Source organism: Harpia harpyja, chromosome Z (genome assembly GCF_026419915.1).
Source record: "Harpia harpyja isolate bHarHar1 chromosome Z, bHarHar1 primary haplotype, whole genome shotgun sequence".
Taxonomy (NCBI): domain Eukaryota; kingdom Metazoa; phylum Chordata; class Aves; order Accipitriformes; family Accipitridae; genus Harpia; species Harpia harpyja.
The window spans coordinates 92,798,468-92,820,442 of NC_068969.1; the positions used below are offsets into that span (position 1 = coordinate 92,798,468).

The 21,975-nt window shown below is 41.6% G+C and overlaps 1 protein-coding gene across 11 annotated transcripts in view; it reads right to left on the reverse strand.

Annotated features, from left to right (window-relative positions):
* The window catches only part of MAST4 (microtubule associated serine/threonine kinase family member 4), a 319,996-nt gene that overhangs the window by 136,109 nt on the left and 161,912 nt on the right, over positions 1-21,975 (reverse strand). For 2 of the 11 annotated variants that reach the window (XM_052776793.1, XM_052776792.1), the window contains exons 1-2: positions 9,714-10,038; positions 5,033-5,113 (exon numbers count right to left, since the gene is read on the reverse strand). The exons of 8 other annotated variants lie outside the window; for them this stretch is intronic. In XM_052776793.1, coding sequence (XP_052632753.1) covers positions 5,033-5,113; positions 9,714-9,760 — 128 coding nt within the window. In that variant the 5' untranslated portion in view covers positions 9,761-10,038. Of the gene's footprint in view, positions 1-5,032; positions 5,114-9,713; positions 10,039-21,975 lie in introns of those variants that run through there. One more of the 11 variants, XM_052776797.1, reaches the window with a different exon arrangement.

Below are 21,975 nucleotides of genomic sequence, written 5' to 3' on the forward strand. Positions count from 1 at the left end.
ACTGTCTGGTCTATCTAGACTATACACTTACACTAGATCTAATCATTAACCAGTACGTGCAACAGCTATCACCTTGGCTGTTGCTCAGGTCTGAGCGGCAGCTTTTGGAGCTCCAGTGCAGTGCTGTCAAAGGAGGTACCCTCAAGTCGGTGGAGTGCCAGCCCAAGCACACACTGCCATTGCCTCCCACAATGCTGAAAACTGGCCCCTTGCTCTCTCCCCACTCCTCTCCTAAGACAGGCCTGTTCTCACTCGCAGTGGAGATTCAACTCAGGGTGCAGCCACGCTAACACAAGAGCTAACACAGAAGAGGGCAGGAGCATGGTCGTGGTGACAGAGGCAAGGACAGGACTCATACAGGTTTCCATCATCAGTTAGGCTGTGTGAGTCCCCAGGGGCAGTTTTGCCATAAGCAACTGCCACCCTGCAGCTGCCCCCCGCCAGCCCCACAGCTGCCCCAAGTGACCCAGGCCAGCTATCTCGCACCATGCTGCAGAACAAATGAAGACTGACCACACTGCTTTCCTCCCCACTGAAACGCAGGAATACTGGTAAGTAAAAAAACCCATACTATTGCCTTCTGTAATGTAAAAGCCAAACAGCAAACTAAATTCCCACTGTCCATTACATTTTTCACATGGGTGCATATGCTCACATGCACACACAGCATCATACAAAGCTAGAAAACATTTAAAAGCTCTTTAAACACGCTCACTTTCAGAACAACAATAAAAAACTACTAGAAACTTTCCTGCTCATTTTTCTACAAGATCCATCCATTTCATTGAGGGTTTCATGAAACAGACCAATATAGTTGTTAGAAAGTAGCTATTTTAAGCTTTCTGTCTTTAGCTGATTCAGGGATACAGGAATGTCAGGGGAAAAAAAAACAATAGATGCAGGCAGAGAAAGTGGAAGAACAGGAGGACACCGACTACATTTTGATTTCTGTATTCAAGAATTTGGCATATGATTTTAAACACCTTAAATATAGTTTCACAAAAAATTAAATTTTTTTTATTTTTATAAAATTATAAAAAAATCTGATATTAATTCTTCCTTGGGCTTGTAATTGTTACTCATTTATATTATATATTCAGGTTACATTTAATGAAAATGTGAGTGTCGACACTTTTTGGCAATTTCCAGACATAAAAACCTAACACTGAACACCAGCAAGTAGCTAAGAGCTCCAAGCTATCTGTGACACTGACTTTTTTTTTTTTCCTTTCAATTCAGTGCCATATGATGAAGTTTAATCCATGCCAGTTACACTTCTAATTGCTGCTTTTGGTAACACACATGTAATCAGCTGACAACATGACTCCATGTAAAATGCACTGATTAACACGGCACCCTCACAAGCTTTCCAAGAGAACAGACTACATTACCCAATCCTCATTTACCTTCCTGCCAACTCACAGTTTTAGATACGGTGAGCTGAACTGGATTTTCCTGAAGAAATAGGACTGCCTATGAAAAAAAAATTAAACCATAAAAAAATAAAAGTACAAGCTTGGGCTCTTTTACTTGCCACCTTCTTTTTCAAGGCTTCAGAACTAATCCTTTCAATCCCCTCACCAGGCTGAGAAGGTCTGTAACACTTGTGTCTGGACAGCACCTGACACTCATGCAATCCTCACTCTCCGCAGTCAAGGCTTTCGGAAACTTACCACCATCTTTCTTCCTGAGAAACTAAGATCTTTATCAGTTGAAACCTTCTGCCTGACAATGAGGATGATTAGAAGTTCAAATTAGCTCTCTGTATGAAGGACTTTTTTCTGATCCTGCCTACAAGCATTAAATTCCTTTACATATTTGTAAATGTCCAAAGGCAGGAAAGAATCACAAACTAAACCAAGATACCAGGCACAACCCAAGCAGAGAGAAAACATCAGCCAGCACAAGTCCTATATTTGTCATGAAGAAGAGCTGGAGTACTCAAAGGCAGCAAACGTGAATTCTCCCCCGGGACCCTCATTCCTTGTAGGCAGCAGCAGAAACTGCTGTCATTATTACGTGCCCTGAGTCTCACAGACATTTTTCTTCCCAGGCCGGTATCAGTGGCATCAGTAAAGGAAAAGGTTGAGCAAAAAATTTCTTCTGTTGACAATCACCATATCTACTAATGAAGCTCAAATGCATGCTGTTCTATGTTTTTTAATTTACTGTTTCCACTTTCTTTATCCATTTTATTAGAAGCTCCTACAACTTCTCACACTTAGTGTTTCCTTCTAGTCTTCCAATACTTTCACCACTCCATTCCCCATTGCTATCATAAAGGACACCAAATCATCCAAAGCAAAGGAAAGCACATTCTAAAATTATGTTAGAAGCATGAGTATCTTAAATCTCTCAGTAGCTGTGGTCAGCTATTTACATTACCTTCACTTTCCCTCTTTCCTTGCAAATCTGTTGCTTATGTACTTTAGTACTTAATTAGTACTAAAATAGTATAATAAACTTTTTTCCCCCACAGAAGTCAAAAGTTTTCAGGTGACCCAAACAGCAGATACAAAGTTGATGACAAGTGTGCGCCAGCTGCCTGAAATTTGAAAAACCTCTCCATCCCTCATTCTCTCCAAGAAGTATCAGTAAAATATGGATAGCGTCACGTTGTACCAGGAGGCCCTGCTACCACAGGTACTGCTATTCACCAGATGGTACTGTTTATTTTGAAAAGATCTTCATCATCTAGCTGGCAGAAGACTCCCTTTAGACTACTACTGCATGCGACAAATCCAATAAGCAAAACTTTAACAAAAACAACCACCCAAGGAGCAGCTGTGCAAGTCAAAGGCCAGGAGGGAGATGAGCCAGCACGTTAGAGAGAGATGATACCACAGGAAAATCCTATCCATTCACTCTGGTAAGGCTCCCATGCTGCTAACATTTCTGAATATGAGCAAAGTAGTCGTACTGAAGTAATTCCTCTCCTCCCACATACGGGAGTACTCTGAGCTAACAGAACAGGAAATGCTAATTATTTATATACCCTAAAAACCAACACATATGTTCTTCCTTGTTAACCTAGGTCAAGCTTGAACGGTAACTAATAACTAAAACATTTGCTGTTCAATACACCAGCAGTCCTCTACAGCTATAGCTACATACAGCACAAAGATTCAGAATGAATCAAACTTCTTATATTTCCATTCCAGGGAAAAATCAACCATTCTGGCACAGCTTTATATACATTTCAGGACAAAACAACGCAAGAAAAATCCCTAGGAATTATGACATTTTTCAGCAAGATCTGTGGAGGAGGCTTTACATTAAACAGTATCAGTAATTTCCACTCCATTTCTTCAAAAAGCATCTGAAAAGTCTTCTCCCAGCATCCTTCAACATTGGATGGAAAGCTCAAACTCAGCATTGTTGGGAGCCTCAGCCCCCCAGCAAGAGGAAACAAAAGCCTTGAGGGTCCTGGTCCCAAAGACCATAAAAACACTGAGGTCTGTCTCCATAGTACAGTTTGCATGGCAGGACATCCACGTGTCTGGAGATGCGGTTCAGCAGGTTATGCAAATTAAAAACTTTGTACACAGCTTTTTGATTCCACAAAATTGACGTTTTGAAAAGGAGCACTTCCTTCCCCATAAAGGGAAGTGGTTTGTTCTAGCTGTATAAAATAAAGATCCAATTAGAAAATGCTAGTTTTTACCAAGTATTACCTACCAACAAGATAAGCTCCACAGAATATACTGATTTTGCTGATAATTCATTAAACAAACATCACAAAAGTGTTTTCACTGAGAAAAAACGTATGTTTAATTAAATCATACTGCAAAATGCACAAATGAGAGATTCTCATCCCATCTCTTCCCTAACAAAACAGTATATACAAAAAATTTACAGTATTTCTTCAGAAACACATAGCTCCATTTTTCAGTGTCACATGAAGCCCTGATAGAAGGACTCTTAATTATCAGTTTGTTTTTAACTTTAAAGTGTGCTGAAGCAGGCTAACGCATCCAAGCAACTCTCTCCTCTGCCATGCTACATTCAAGAGATGGCACCTAATAGGCACAAATGCACCTTATTACATCATTCAACAAGGTTTAGTTCTCCAAGAGTCCTTTCTCCTCACAGTATCAAGTGAGACCTTTGATAAAAATTAGAAGGTTTTTTTAATTCATGAGGCATTGATAACTCATTAGTAACTCATTTTAGAAACTACTTTCTCTATGGAGCAGAACTTCAGTAACTCACACCTATGAGATCCCTGGCTTGCAATTTAATTTTCTGCATTAAAAAGAAAATAAAGAAAGCAAAAAATGTTTTCTGTATCAGAAACATCTTTCAGTTATTCATTATGATAATTTTACCATAATAGCAAGTGTTACAGAGTACTTTTTAATCAATTAATTATTTTCTGATCTCATAAAAATACCTTTCTGACAAGTACCAAAATAATGATTTGGGGAGTAGGAGAAAGAAGAGACTGAGAATGATGTTGTATGTAGCTGCTTAGTGCGCATCTAAAACATTACTGTATTAGAAGCAAGGCTTAAAATTCTCCAGCCCTGAAGAAGAAACAGTCCTACCAGGACTATACTACACAGGACTTTATGTTCTTCTAAATGGATATGCATCTTGGATACTCAACTCTCCTCGTATCTGACATCACTAAGCATACTACTACCTCTCAAGTAAGCAAAAAATAACCATGTATTTCAGGAATCGCCCTCATTTCTGAATGCACCTTAAACTTCTGACATAATAGAATACAGTTTGAAGTATGATCAAAGGAAGCAAGCTGTAAAATTTCAATAGCAGATACATTCCTAAGCAAACAGTCAAAGCAACACAGAATTATGCATCGGTATCTTGAATCTCTCCACTAGGTCTCAAAATAGGGATTACCCTATATTTTTTCCATAAAATGCTTAACTTTAGAACAACAGCTGGTCACATATTTTGGATTGCAGAAACTTATTTAATTTTCTTCAAATTTCCCTTTGCAATATGTTTTGATTGTCAGGTTTTGGATGCAGAAGAAAATAGCAACAATGGAAGTTTACTCGCTTACCTCCAAAAATGAAAAGCGAACAGAGGACTGCATGGACTGCAGGGGCTTGTTGGGGTTGGGCTCAGGCTCCTTGGGGTGAGACTGCAAGTTAAAATAATGTCATCTCCAGTGAACAGAAGGTTTAGCAAGAGTTGCATGTTTTAGCGTAGGAGTTACGTAAGGAGTTTTGGTTAGACCCAAAGCATTACCATCCTCCTGAATGAAGTGATTGACAATAGCCACACAGTTTTTGACTTAAGACGAAACTGATTTAAATAAAAACAAATATGAAATCTGGTGCTGGTGTATGTACTTGACTATGTTAAGACTCCCTCCAGGAAAATACTTGTGTACAAAGTCCACAGACAGGGGAAAAAAATGGTTACTTGTTTAAGACTTCAAAGCATTCTGTCTGAAAAAGGATATGTAACTGGGATGTTTTTTTCTTTTTAAAAGTCTCAGGGTTTTTTAAAGTTTTTGATATGCAAATCAGACTTATTAAAAACAAAAGGAAAGCTAAAATTGATGATGAGCTTTCATCAGCAATAAGAAACTCGTAAGAAAGGTTTCCGATTTGAGAGCCTGAAATTTGTGCACTAAAAATTAAAAGTGCCCTAGCTAGGTAGCATCATTTTCCATCGATTTCACTAGGAAATGTTCCCTCACGAATATCAAGCCCTTTATGTAGGTAATCAAATACGGATATAAACAACTCATCCAAAAAAAATGTACTTGAGCATTTGGCTTCAAAGGTGCCTTCAAGAAGTTGCCTCAAGTGTATCTCCATTCAAAAGGTCTCTCAATAGAACAGTAGGCCACTGACAGATTTCACAGATGCTCTTTTAAAATATACTCATGCACTCACATGCACTTGTCCCCATAAAACTTGCAAGAAAGCTTTTTTTTAAAACATGTTTAATAGCATGCCTCTTGTTGCAATTAGCTGAAGCTACCTGTCCAAAAAACCACACAGCTCTGCCTTCTGTGCAGACTGAGCGAAGGCAGAAGCTTACAGGGAACTTTTTCCAGATCACCTTCATAAAGATTTGTTCTGCCACATACCAGACCCTTGCAGCCAGCCAACACTAGCACTCCTGTCCTTGTCCTCAGTGGAGACACAGATGGCCAATATGCTAAGCACAGCTAGTTCCAACTCTAAACCCTTCTTTTCAATTGCATGACACTTGGCCAGATTTTAAAACATTCCCATCAAAACCTGTCAAGGTGGATATCTGATTCATTTTTTTCTGAACATTTCAGCAGGAATAGTACTACTGCTTCTAAAGCAGATTAGAGATGACATTTTTTTGACATTGTACATTCTTGCAACCTTTCCTTCTTGAGATACTTTGGAGACAACACAAAGTTTGGCAGGGGCATGCACAGTGAGTCAAGGGTGGGCCTACTGTTATGATCTGACAAGGCTACTGCATTAGGGCGATTTCCTCTGGCTGCTGGCTGTGCCTGCAAAATCCCTGAACTAGGTGCACAGAAGAGCATGCTGCCAACACAGCCCAGCAGCTAGGTATGAGCTAGCTTGATTTCAGTTGCAGACTAGCTGTGCTAGCACAACTGTATGTCTCAGCTAGTAAGCTCCATTAAGAGCCAACGGCTCAATATATCACTCTGAAAACGGCTAAACTGAACCCAGGCTCACATCAGTCAGCCTGTGCAGGCCTGCGGAGAAAGGTGTGGATTAACAGACTCAGATTTCTGCTGTTTCACTAGGGCACTCTCTGTTGCACTGCACTGACGTGCCGCAGCATGCACTGGAAAGGTCTTTGTTTGTGTGTGATCAGTACAGGCTTGTAAAAAGATATTGGTGCTTCTGGCTGCACTGTCTTTTATTCTCTGCTGCAGGTCTGCTGCTGCAGAGCTGGCAGTTTGTCCCCATTTGTTTTCTTGAGCACCTCTCTTCTGTTTGTCTGTGTGGCCCTCGCTGACTATAGGCTGGAAAACTCTCCTGTGCTGTACCATCAGTGCTCACACCGCTGCTCCTGGCGGTGCACAGCAAGGGTAGGGACAAAGGCAGGTGATACAGACAGCAACTAACTTCCAGCAAGATCAGAAGCAGGGAGGGGAGCTGACACTGATCAAATGAGAATCCAGGTGGAGGGAGAAGAACCGGCACCAGCTGGCCAAAAGGCACGGGGCTTTGGCAGAGAGAGAGCATGCGGACTGCTGTGGAGTAACAACTCAGGGCAAGGAACTTACTAAAGCCAGAGTAGTGAAAAGGAGAGCAAAAACACAGGTCTGGCACTGAATGGGAAGAACATACTAACTTCACACCCCAGAATGAGATTCCTAAGTCACTTTCCTGTGAACAAATCCTAGTGACATCCCGTGGCAAAGCACATCTCCCTCCCTCTCCTGGATGGCACATAGACAGCAGGTGGAAGTCTTACACCTGCTAGTAGTTATGCATATTCTTCCTCATTTGCATTACTGTAACACATCGGAGTCTCAGTCATGGAGCAGACTCTCAGGGCATTCAATATCAGATGTGCTTCTACTATGGATCTATAAATTCCCACCTAGTGATGACACTGGAGGGTCAATCCAGTTCTTCTATAGAACTTGCTTTTCATTTTTGCTTTTTTAAGACCTACTAATTACATGCAAAAACCTGTTAAAACAAATTGTCACAGTGCATATGCACGAGGCTGGCAGGCAGGCTCAATTCTTACATTTACTAAATTTGGAATGCTTCATTTTGGATCCTTAATATTCTTTGAAAGAGCTTTCTGCAAGTAATGAATATAAAGTAGACAGACTGTACTAATTTCTCAGAGACACAACATAATTCTAGTCCCAACATTTAAACTTTATTGAAGGAAAATTCATGAGAATCAGTGTGCAAAGAATTGTTTAAAGGAATGAGTCGGATTCTGCCCCCCACAGATATGTGCTTTTACAGATTGAAAATAAGAATCTGGGAGACATGACTTAAGTCTGCGTTGACTCCACTCTGACAAATCATGAGAGAACGACTCTCTGGGAATCATTAAGTGCCAGCAACCAAAATATGATACTTTCTTGTCTCTACAAGTAAATTAAGTTTAGGAAGTAGCAAGTGTGTTGGCAAAAGAAAGTCTGATATATGAAAAAATTAAATAAATCCAGACAACATTTTAGCAAAAACAATGAACAATGCAGAATTTAAAATATAATTATTAATTTTATCAGTATTAAATATTGTCAAAATATGGCAAAACAAGTGTAATTATGTTAGGTTACCATGAAAAAGGAGGAAGCGGTAAATGATTACCTCATATTACAAAAACACATACATATGTTGAAAAAACAGCAACATGAATCATTTTTTGTCCTTTGCAGTTAGTGATGTTATTCTCATACTATGATTACATAATTCATTGAAGATTGATTTTTAAATATTTAAATTGCCACATCTCAAAAAGAGTATAATTATCAATTATTCATGCAAACCATTTTAATGAGGTCCCTGATAGGACTCCTCCTCCAAAACTCCTGAGAAATTAGCAATGCTATTTTTTTCAGAAAAATACCTAGAGCTTAGTCTGCTCACAGCCAACACACACTGCTCTCAGCAGAAGGTGCCAGATTGAAATGCAGAATTTCTCTCTGATATTTCACAAACGTAGTTCTGGGGAACCCAATATAACATCTACACCTTTTCCTTGGAATAAAGTGCTCTGTCACCTTCATGTGAATATTAGAATAAATTATTTGCTATGCTGCACAGTTACCTATAGCCCTCTCTTTAAAACATGGCAGATGTCAGAGATAATACCTTTCATAGCTAAATAACTTTACCGCAGGCATCTGCAGCATTCAGGGTTTTTTTCTCTTGCAAGAATGGGGAAGTCCCAGGGAATACTAAAGGCTCTGACGTAACCATATCTATTTACCTAGATAAAATTAGCAAGTTCTCATGGTGACTATAATATGCATATATACATGCCTGACATGTCAATGTAGACTGTAGGTATGTATGTATAGAAATAAATATTTGGCTTTGACTAACAAATCTTGGCTAAACATATGCTGGCATTTATGAATAAAAGACTATACTTACTATCACTGTACATTAAAATTACATATTTTCATGTAGTAACTCTCTAAATAGCTGACATCACACAAATGAGTTAATCAGCTTCAAGCGAGTACCAAGTAAACATACTGCTAAATTAGGTAAACATACTTACTGCAGAGACTATCAGGAATCCTCCAGAATGTCGATACAGTTCATTAGTGTAGTTACGTATGTAAAATACGGCTCATTCCTGATGGATTTTCAGAAACAGCATTTCTATAATGCTATAATCTCTTGCAGTGGTCTCTATTATTCAGCAGAGATAGAGGCCTTTCTAAAAGGCAGCACTGGGATAAACAACAGTAACAGAGAGCTGGAGAGAAAGACAGACACCATGGCCTACTGACAGATTCTTCCCCCTACAAGCTGACAGGATGCTCCATGCACTGAGATTCAGTAACTTTAAATATGCAGAAATGCTTTCTTTCCAAATGTACTGCAATATCCCGGCTCCGGGCTCGCACATTTGCTGAAACCAACTGCAATGCATTTAAAAAACGTGTTCCTTCAACCTGGAGCTGCAGTGCTCCCAGACTGTCAAGCACAAACATGTTAAACAGCTCCTAGTTGCACGAAAGCCGGCATCATGCAGAAACCATTAAAATATTAAAGACAGACAATACTTACTCCAAGGTCAGCCCTGGAATTTGTAGCCTTTCCCGCTGGGCTTTCATTGCTGTTATGTGTTACCACACTCTATTGTAATCATGACACACATTCACTGGCAGCATTCTGGCGATGACAGAGAGCCAAAATGAACCACTATAAAGGAATGGACTAGCGATCTCTTGGGGGCGGGGGGAGGACCGCAAGTTTGGGTCCTTCCACCTCTAGTCGTCACGAAGAGCTGCCGGTTGCCTCTCTCAGGTTAGTGGCAGCACACGGCCGCGCTGATTTTGTGAAGCAAACGGCACCTTCAGTTGTGCACGTCAAGTAATTCATCCCCGGTATTCTGCAGCACCAGCCGCCGTGCCGACACACACACACACGCACACGTTGCACCTCAGAGGAAGGAGAGGTCCCCCTCGCTATGCCAGCCCACAGCACAAAAAACACCTCTATGCTTAAGACAGTTTCTCTTGGCAAATGTCAAACATTCACCACCCCCTCTGATCCTGCCGAATAGGATTTAGCCATCTTGTTTAAGTCACATTATCCCTTTCCTTGGTAAATAGACAGGCAGTTTCTGCAGTAATAGAACAGCACATTGCTGAATGAAAAACAGGCTCGTCTCCTTTAACAGGGAAAATTAATTGCCAAGGCATTTAAGAACAAATACATTCTTGTAACACTGAGGTTAATACAAAAGGAAAAGTTACCAGTCTGTTCTGTCATGACTGAACTTGAGTTTTAAAGGGAAATTATCTAGAATTTTTACTAAGGGTGAGAGCCAGACCTAGAAATTGCAGAAAAGTTATACATTTCAGGTTTAAAGGCAACTTCACTTAAAAGTAAACCAGTATACAGTTTATAAAGACAGTTTTAGATCAGTGCTGCTGTGTAGGGTGCTGGTTTTCATTTAATTATATTCCTTTTTTTATGTACTCTCTCTTAGTCTGAGATTATCCTTTTAATAAATAAATATTGTGAATTGTTCCGTGAGGACTAGCATTTTTTTTAATGCTCTATAAAACACCATGAAAAGCAAAGGCACTGTGCAAGTACCTATTTTTAGCAATTTAAGAGCTAAAGTATTTTATCTCACCTGCATAGTCTTCCTGTGTAATTCTTAATTTGTACCTCTTGCACAACATGATAATGTCAACCACATGATTTTATTTTTTGCCAGAGCTCTGGCCCTGCTCTAGGCATGGACAATTTCTACAGACTAGTCAGAGCACAGGACCAAATGAAGCTGCTGCTCATTTTTGGAAGAAATTAGTGAGTTTACAGGTACAGAGTCATGCATTTCAGAGACAGAGGGAAATCTCCTGGTTATGGAAACAGCTGAACTGGATTTGGTGAGCTAGATTGCTCTTTCAACCACACAGTAGAAAATAATGATTAAATTATCTCTTTTCTTTCTCCTACATGTATCTATTGGGAAGTACTTTAAATTTAACTGATGTATTACCTAGAGCCTTCATTTAAAGATATTGAAAACAAAACTGAAGGATACACAGAACTACACATTTGAATTTCTAAAACATAACAGACATCTGGATTCTGATTACTAAGCTGAGGCCCCAGCAAGCATTACTACGCCAAGCATCCTGCAAGTAATCCTTCTAAGGAAGTTCTAAATTCTCCTACCTCCCAAAGAAAAAGAAAGGATGAGATCTAAGGGGTTAAATTCAAGATCACAAATCACGATGGGTTAATTCACAGATTTGCAAGGGCACACCTATCAGCTAGATGCCCAACTCTGACTGGCACTTTCAAAACATATTCTTCAAATTTTACTCAGAATGCAGCAAAACATCAATTTTTTGAAGATTTTCTTGAACTTGAGAAAAAACAGTACAAGAATCAACTAATAGTCAAACAGCTCCAACACTGAAACTATCAGGTGAAGCTGTCCATGCCTACAGGTTTTTTCACAATTTGAGTTTGGAGACAACCATTTAGGAATAGAAATTTAACAACAGAGAAGCAGAGTGTGAGGTACGACTACAGTCACAGGTCCCTGGCTCTCCCCTAGCTGCCAAGAACAGGCAGCTCCCTATTCCCATTGCTCAGCACCTCTCAAACCAAGATCTGTTCGCTTAAAATTCCTCTGATAAAATCTCTTTTGTACATAAGACTTCTTCAGTCGCTGAAATGTCCTGTTTCTGATGGAGATAGAAAATTTTGACAGGTAAACTGTGACTGTGTGCGTACCACACACAAACACATTTATGTAAACGTTATAAAATGTTCAAAGGGCTTAACTTTGTGCTTACTAGCCTTTAGTTAGGTACTTCGTCCTGTTATCTATGTTCATATATGCACACATATGTAACACCAAAGTACTTGGTTTTTGTTGTATAAAGCTGTTAAATTTCCACTGAAGGCACAGAGAGTAGGAGACAGCATAAAACCCCTAGGAGGACAGCCAGCTCCGCTGAATCAGGACGGTACCACAATTATTTCCATACACAAACCAATAGAAGGATTAGCTCAGAAGGAGAAGGTGTGCTTCCTTTGAAAGTGCAATACAAATTTTACATGTTATTCCCATAAGGCTAATTTTAATACTGGGGTGAATGGAAGAGACAAGTCCACAATCAAGGTGGGTTTTCTTCCACTGTTCTTGAAGCAGTGCAACAACAAGAAACACGTAAAAGAATAGTCCGTTGCTACAGACTGCTTTAGTGTGAAACAAAAATAGGCAGTAGGTAGATTTTTCCTGCAGGAGGACAAGACTGCCAGCTTGTCTTGCTTAAAGGAGAATGAGTTGGACTGGCAATTGGGCACAACAGCTTAAACATAAGCAACTGCATATAAGGGCTATTTTGAGACCATGAAAAATCAACCTCTTCCCTGAGCTAATTCATGCAGGCACTTCATGTCGCATTAATGGTAAATTATTCTAAGCTGAGATTGAGCTTTGACTTTGAAAATCCTTCTTCTATGCATTCTGCCTGATCCAGACGGAAGTTTGGAAAGTCATGATTTACTGAAAAAGAGAGATGAATACATAGCAGAAGATCAAATTCTGCCTACCATCACAGCCTTACAGTTTTTACAGGAGTAAATGGGACTGCTTCACATATCTGGGGGCAAAATATAGCACCAATTTAATTAGATAGAGCCTTACAAGGGAAAGCTGACTTCAGTTTGATCAAAACAATTGTTTGCTCTTCATTTCGGACTGCTTAGATTTCGTTCCACAAACATATAGTTGAGGAAGCAAGTGGAAGTTAAAAAGGAGGCTCATCGTACCACAAAAGATAAATCTCATTCATTCACTTGAAGTAACTGTAGTTTATTCCTATGATAAATAACATTCATTATACTTGCAAAGGCTATAGTAAAGTCACTGTCTCAAAGGTAGTCATTTAAGTGTTTTCTTCATCTTTGGCATCATCCCTAAAAATAGGTGTCATGAGTGCTACTTCATTGATGAAACCAATTCCATTAGTTTAACACAGCATTATTACCACAAAAGATTAAATTACCACAAATCCTGCAATACACATGGTAAGTAAAAAGTTTAGTTTATCACTGGTTTGGGTTTGTGTGGCAGCGTTTTGGTACTGGGGGAGGGGCTGCAGGGTTGGCTCCTGTGAGAAGCTGCTAGAAGCTTCCCTGGCTCCAAGTCGGACCTGCCTCTGGCCAAGGCCGAGCCCATCAGCGATGGTGGTAAAGCCTCTGGGAGAACAGATTTAAGAGGAGAAACCTGCAGCAGAGGAGGGCAGTGGGATGTGAGAGAAACCCCTCTGCAGACAGCGAGGTCAGTGCAGAAGGAGGGGAGGAGGAGAGGGGGAGGAGGGGATGCTCCTGCAGCCCGTGGTGAGACAGCAGGCTGTCCCCCCAGCCCATGGAGGGGAGCAGGGGAGCAGATGCCTACCTGCAGCCCGGGGAGGACCCCACGCCGGAGCAGGGGGATGCCCCCCAAGATGGCTGTGACTCTGTGGGAAAGCCCGCGCTGGAGCAGTCTGTGCTTGAAGGACTGCAGCCCATGCAAAGGACCCACGCTAGAGAAGTTCGTGAAGAACTGCAGCCTGTGGGAAGGACCCACGTTGGAGAAGTTCATGAAGAACTGCAGCCTGTGGGAGGGACCCATGCTAGAGAAATTGATGGAGGACTGTCTCCCATGGGAGGGACCCCACGCTGGAGCAGGGACAGAGTGAGGAGTCCTCCCCCCGAGGAGGAAGGAGCGGCAGAGACAATGTGTGATGAACTGACCACAAGCCCCATCCCCTGTTCCCCTGTGCCGCCAGGAGGAGGAGGTAGAGAGAACCGGGAGTGGAGTTGAGCCGGGAAGAAGGGAGGGGTGGGGGGAAGGTGTTCTAAGGTTTGGTTTTACTTCTCATTATCCTGTTTTGATTTGATTGGTAGTAAATTAAATTGATTTTGGTTTTTCCCCAAGTTGACTGTCTTTTTTGCCCGTGACCATAATTGGTGAGTGATCCCTCCCTGTCCTTGTCTTGACCCAGGAGCATTTATTTGTATTTTCTCCTCCCCAATCCACCGGGGGGGGGACGGACGGGGGGGGGGGGACGACACTTGGAGGAGCGAGCGAGTGGCCTTGTGGTGCTTTGTTGCTGGCTGGGCTTAAGCCACAACAATACGTCAGCCCATAGCAATGTAAACTCACAGGGAAGGGGGATGAGTGTTTGGTAGCCCATGACAGAAAGACATACTAGATGACTCCTTCCAGCCTTAAGTTCTGTAAGTCTCAACATCACGGCTCTATTGACATTTACAGGCATACCCATAAATCTGACACCAGTAAGCAATTTACAATAATACATTTTATTAATGTGTCACTGGAGTACGTGGTAAAAGCCCAGGTGGTCTTCCAAAAGACGTTGCCAGAGCCTATTTAGAGCTGTAAGCCTTACTATTCTTCAAGGGATTTGTTTTTAAATTATAGTTTTAAAAAGCACTCTATTAAATTCAAATGTATTTTTAGTAACTTTTTATAAATGAGTTGCGTATTCTGCTGATAGCTCTATGGTATTGTTCATATTACTAAACAAAGGAATAGATCAAAAGAACATGTTTATTAGCAATGTTAATTATCCATTAAAAAATAACAGAACTGCTGTGTAGACCTCTGCTAGATTAACCCAGCAACTGGTTGTCACATTAAACATCTTAACTAAAACCACTGATCCTAAAACACCGCAGACAAATGGAATCAATAATGTGCACCAGCCAAGATCTGGCAAAATCTCTCCACAACCTCACTCACTCCTACTCCTCTGCAGTGAGTTTCAACAGATCTGAAATGTTCCCTGCAGCCAGAATAGCCTCCCCGTATGCAGAAGCAGATGATTTTAAGTTAAAGTGGGACTGATGCTGGCTGCTCCTGCAACACTGAGAGCTCAGAAGACAGATCAAAATAATGAAGGTATCTGGCTGAAAAGTGAAAGAGAGCAGCTCTTTACTCTTTGTCTAAATATCATTTGGATCGCTATTATAGATGACAGCAAAAAAACAGCGAGAGGTGCCATCTAACGCAGTGCATTTAGGTAGCCTTCCTCATATTCCACCACAGTCTCCCATCTCCCTTTATTAGGTAGCATCATTTCTGCATCTGCCTGTGAAAGCTCCAAAATAAGATTCATACAAAATCGAAAGCTCAGCCAATACAATGGCACACCTTTTGTCAAAATCTTTTCTTCTGGAAAAATCCCAGAGTAGCTACTTCAGATTTAGGAAACCTCCTAGCATATTTCACGTACTATAAGAATAAAAAAAAATTCCTAATCTGAAATTAGAAAGCAATAAAAATAGCTCGACTAATAAAGTCTCTTGTCAACAGACATCAAGCTAGTATCAAAACTGTAAAAAGCTTGAGAAATCAGGCTTTAATAATAATAATTGTCTCAATCTGCACTGCCTTTCAATACAAAAGGAACAGCATTAAAAAAACTAGAGGCAAAAATAGATCTACTTCTTGGAGAGTTCTACATTATATAGGGTTTAAACAGTTGGGGTTTTTTTAAATTCAAGAGCATTGTTACACGGTGATAACCCAAACCCAGGCTCTTGATAAGCATTTGTTTATCTGGTCCTTATTTAGGCTATATTTTAGTGCTAACTGACACTGTTTAACTTTCCTGTATTTATTTTTCCATCAAAAGAAATACACTGAAAACATAAAAAATCTTCTATTGAATAATTTTGTAAGATCTTGATGGTATCTGAGGATCTTCTTCAAAATGTTAAAGCACAAATAAATAATTTCATGATTCTACTATCTAGCCTGCAGCCCTTCTCTAAAACCCTACACTTGTCTATCAACAACTAATATGTACCTAGAGAGTTACTAAGCTCTGTTTTGGCTGATCAATTGATTGATAACTGATTCCTTATTAAGGCCCCTTCATGCACACGAATACATATATGCCTGCAGAAGCTTCTCCCCAACAGCTCTGTAATGCTACCACATATATGCCTGATTTTTTTTTTTTTTTAAATACACCTCCTGGTCCTCTCTAAATAGTCATTAGACAAACAGGGGTAGGCAAGCGCTCTGAACAGAGACGAGCAGCAGAAATAGAGCAGTCAGTCTTTCACCAAAAAAACTCAAGAAGTTTGAAGTTCATTGTCTTTCTTAAATTTGTCTTATGCTTACATAAAGCCCTATACACATTTCCACAGGGAATTCTGTCATTACAGACAAGCACAAATGAGTAACGCTGTCTGTTATGAGACAGTATTTTCTTCCATGAAAGCAGATACTTAAAATATAGCATCAAGTTTCAGCAGAAAGTTTTGGCAATTAATCCCATGAAAGTAATGATACATTATAAAGAGAGTGTCGTGGTTTAACCCCAGCCAGCAACTAAACACCACGCAGCCGCTCACTCACTCCCCCCCACCCAGTGGGATGGGGGAGAAAATCGGGAAAAGAAGCAAAACCCGTGGGTTGAGATAAGAACGGCTTAATAGAACAGAAAAGAAGAAACTAATAATGATAATGATAACACTAATAAAATGACAACAGCAATAATGAAAGGATTGGAATGTACAAATGATGCACAGTGCAATTGCTCACCACCCGCCGACTGACACCCAGCCAGTCCCCGAGCGGTGAATCCCTGCCCCCCCCCCCCCACTTCCCAGTTCCTAAACTGGATGGGACGTCACATGGTATGGAATACACCGTTGGCCAGTTTGGGTCAGGTGCCCTGGCTGTGTCCTGTGCCAACTTCTTGTGCCCCTCCAGCTTTCTCACTGGCTGGGCATGAGAAGCTGAAAAATCCTTGACATTAGTCTAAACACTACTGAGCAACAACTGAAAACATCAGTGTTATCAACATTCTTCACATACTGAACTCAAAACATAGCACTGTACCAGCTACTAGGAAGACAGTTAACTCTATCCCAGCTGAAACCAGGACAGAGAGCTAGAAGGAAGTCAAGAGATCATCTTCTCCCTCCCCAAGAGAGGTCCATTATACTTATATTACCCCATCACTTCAGCCAGCTGTTTGTTCCCTCTGTTCTTAAAAGTTGATGGTGATTCCACAACACTCCCAGGTACTCCACTCCTCTGCTTCAGTATTCAGAGACAGTAAATGTTTCAATGGTGTCTAAGCTGAATCCCCCGTAACAATTTAAACACATTATGTCTTGCTTTACACCCCAGTAACATAGAAAACACTTTTATTTCCTGCTCATGGCAGCACCCACGTGAAGACTTTCACGATCACCCCTCAGCCTTCCCTTCTCTAGAGTAAATAACCCCAGCTTGGTAAATATTTTTCCATAGATCATGTCAAGTTTTCAAAGGAGCTGACAGTTGTTATTTGTTCTCCAGCTGATCCATCTCAACACACAGCAGTCAAACCTAAATGCAGCACTCCAGCATAAAGCCTTGCAAGTTCTGTGTTGGGTAGAATAATGCTGCATGCCTTGCAGCTCAAAACATCAGCTTCCCAGCATGATGTACCCTCTCCCCACATTCCCCCCCCCCCAAAAGCATCACACTGTGAAACCATTATACCTCTCAGATCCTCCTCTGCAAACTGATGCCTGTCCGTCTTGCATCTGAAAAGCTGAGTATTTTCTGCTGAAGTAAGAACTCTCAAGCTTGTCCTATTTTACTTGGTATATTTTTGCCAGGTTGTCAGAATGATTTTGAAACCCCATACTGTTCTTCAATATACTCGCATTCTTCCCAGCTTGTTTCTGCTGCAAACTTAATAAATACCATCTATTCCATCATCTAGGTCACTAATGAAAAATAATGACTAAAGCAGTCATCCAGGCTTCTTACACCTGCAGCCCAGTGTAATTTCCTGCTTAGTGTTTCTACCCTACATTCAATATAGCAAAAGGTTCTCAAAAGTGACAATATCCCTACCTCATGCTCCTTCCTCTCCCCCGCCCTGACAGATTTGCTGGTATGGCTTGTTGACAGAACTTGGCTAAAAAAACGCAAACCAAAACATAGTTCAGATTTTCAGTAATCTGAAAGCTTTCTGGATTTAGATATATGTAGAAATATTCTTGGTACTTCTGACAGACTCATTTCAATAATAAAAAGAGCCATATTTTTAAATGTAAATGAAAACATTTTAAGTGTCTCCTAGCAGAATCTAGGAGAGAAGCATTCACAAAGTATGACAACAATCTATAAAAACTCATCTTCAGCAGCCTCTCAATGATACTAAGAAGAATCACAGAATAGTTAAGGATGGGTCTCAAGGCCATACACACCCATGGATGTAGAACGTGCCTGGTTTAATCCCATTTCCATCATGTGCTGTGTTGAAGTGGAATGAACGTCTAGTCACCAGACTGCAAAATAGTACCATGTAGTAGAGGGGAAAAAAAGCATTCCCAACATCTATGTTCCCTGCACAGCCTTTACAAAGGCACAGGAGAGCTTTTCCATTCAGGCTAGAAAGCAAGAACTTGTTTGTTTCCAGCAGCATGCTCAGCCCCATGTTAGGGACACCTAGGATAGCATGTTTGTCTCAAATGTTATGCCTGCCTTCACTGCCTAGGGGCATGACCACACGAAACATTCATGAGTGAAGCCACTGGGATATGAGGAAATGTGATTATATGCAATTACACTGCCTTTTGCACAGTGGCAACCAACACGCAATGAATATAAAGTAAGAGACTCCCAAAACCTGTGTCAGCCTTTTAGACTGTCACTCACTCTCCCTGTGGCAGTTATGTGCCATTCCTTTCAGGCAAGCATGGCAATATTATGGATCCACTTATCCCCAGTACTCTTTCTGACCTTTTCACAGGCCACAGTGAGAGCTGTCACAACACACCTCAGTAAACTTCACAGGTCTAAGCTTGACTGGCTTGCTAGGGAAAAACATGACAGAGAAGTGGAAACACTACAGCATTTGGGAGAAAGGACAAGAGGACAGAGATGGCAGAGAAGAAGAACACATGGATCACAGGGAAGTATGCTAATGCCAGGTTAGCTGCTGCCATGACTCAGGGAGCAAAGACTTGTGAAAGACTGAAGAGGCAGAACTGGCTAATGTTTAGCCCTTGCAAAACAGAAAGGTATCCTGCCAAAGCAGCATTTTCCTTCTCCAAACCTACAAAAGAAGAGCTCTGTCCTGGTGCCATCCATCCGCCCCTTTCCTTTTCAGCCCACCACAGAAGCCACCCACCTTCCTACTGCTCACGCTGTTGGCTGAAGTAACCTATTCAGTTTCTGCAACCTCCAGTCTCACAGTGAGCCATCAATCCCTCCCCAAGCACTGCTGATGGTCCCTGCCCCTCATTTTAGTCCCAGGAGCCATCACCCATCCTCCCATAAACAAAGCACTTGGTAACCAGGTTCTTGGCATGCCTATCCCCATAGGAAAACTACATTCACAGAGCCAGTCCTGCAAGCATAAACTTGGGTCAGGATCCCTGCCCCAGCTCTCCACTGCTCTATCCCAGAAAACACACATGTAAGGAAGGCGCTCCGCTTCAGGCAAAGGCTGAAAATACAAATGGATGGAAAACCTCCAGCAACACGGAAGTGTGCCAAGAACTGCATTCAGTCAACAAAATTTTATAAGAGGGTAAATATGACCCGTAACTCCCATCGGAAGCAGGAGGCAGATACTAGGATGGAGGGAAGTCAACCGGGCCCAGAAGTTTTAGGCAGAGACAGAAATGGTGGTAGAGGCAAAAATGGCCACGGCCACAAACATTATACAGTATGTTCACAAGGCACTAACAAACAAGAAACAGCCAATGTGACCTAACTACAGAGCAGACACCATTCCCAGCCTTGGACAATGGAGGCCCTGACAGTCAGCACAGGGTGCCTCCTGCTGCCACACTGCACTCTGGCTGCTTTAAAACTTAAATGTCTGTCTAGGGACCATGGACACATACTCCTTCCCAAGATCAAACCAGCCTTCCCCCTCCTCAAACCCTTCCTGCAGCTGTCTCACACATTGTTGCCCAGGACTATAGTATAAAGCCTTCAGAGAAAGATGCATCAGGATTGTTAGCATCTCCCAGTTTGTTCAAGATCTCTGCCAGTGAGGACATGCCTACTTTGCTGCTCCTCTGACATCCAGCTGTTGTCCCTAGTCCTCCAGAAGGAAGCGTTCATCTTCTGAAACTTCATGTGATTGCCAGTCCCTCTCACATCCAGCAGCAGCCTTCTGATACTGACAATGAAGTTAGCTTTTACTCTTCTTTCTCATGGCACAGGTTAATGAGCAGAATCCATTCTTCAGGGCCCCAGGCTGGCATTTTTAGGAGGGCAAAGGATTGCTGGAAGGATAGTTGTAAGAACAAAAGGGGAAAGAAAGGGAGACAATCATGAAGAGCTAAAAGGTTCAGAAAGGGGCAAATCATGGGGCAACTGACACAGAAGGTAGGTTGGGCATAAAAAAGACTAGTGGATATGACAGCTTAGTGAAAGAGAAAGGTGAGGGCCAAGGATTGTGGGTCATGGATGAGAGCCAGTATGAAGGCACAGATGCCATCCAGCTCTTGACATAGCAAAGGAAGCACGTGAGGACACTACATGAACTCAGTGATCCAAGAGCATTTTCCCAGTACAGATGTGCTCTGTACACACTCATTGTTTAGTCCCTTACCTCCCCATAAGGGGTAGGGGTAAATCAGATTAACAGCTCACAGAGGATCTTCCAATTTGGCTTCATCCAAAATAAATCTCTAAGGTGCTTGTAACAGAACAGTACAGTATAAGAGAATGTAGTAGTACACTACTGCAAACTAAGAGGCTAATACTAGAAAGTATCTACACAGCTACTTTTTCACGTGTCTTTCCAGTATTTTTATCCCAAGTTATGCAGCAACTAGGATGAAGATCTTGACTTGGAGTTCTGGGGGAAGCCAGCACATGGTAGCAGGTTTCATTTGCTCCTCGGAAATTACTGAAGTATTCTGCATAAACAAGAGTTTCCCAAATGCTTTATGCCAAGGCATGTAACATTGTGGTAGTCCAGCTGAATGACAAAGAAACTGCAGATAACAAATACATGAATATCCTCTATGATAAGCAACAGTACTGGTTTAGAATACTGACAACAATAAAAAATGTTCAAATTTGCATTTCACAGGAAAGAGGAAGGGGGAAAAAAGACTTCCCTCCTCCTTTAAGACAAAACAAAAGTGGCTCATTGGGATTTCATGATCCTTACATCTCTAGAAAGTCAGCCTATACTTTACATGATGGAATGCAATAATACTGAAAATTCAGAGGGGAAAATCTGTAATGCCAGAATGCCTGCCAGAAGATGCAAGGCAGGTAGATCCCTGATGTTCAGCAACTGTCTCTTTTACGTGAGAGCAAATATTTAGAATACAGGTGATATCATTGCTACCAGAGGAACAAATACCTTGTGCAGAAACCTGAGAGCTTCTTTCCTTAAAATAAAACCAAACATGTATTTGTAGAAAATACCTCACCTTTAATCTCTACTGTATTTAGTTTGTGTGGCAAGGTTTTGTAGCAGGGGAGGGGCTGCAGGGTTGGCTCCTGTGAGAAGCTGCTGGAAGCTTCCCTGGCTCCAAGTCAGACCCGCCTCTGGCCAAGGCTGAGCCCATCAGCGATGGTGGTAGCGCCTCTGGGGGAACAGATTTAAGAAGGGGAACCAGCAGTGAGTAGTGGGATTGGAACGTTAGAGGAACACCTCTGCAGACAGCGAGGTCAGTAAGGAAGGAGGTGCTCCAGGCACTGGAGCAGAGATTCCCCTGCAGCCCGTGGGGAAGACCATGGTGAGGCAGGCTGTCCCCCTGCAGCCCATGGAGGTCCATGGTGGAGCAGATATCCACCTGC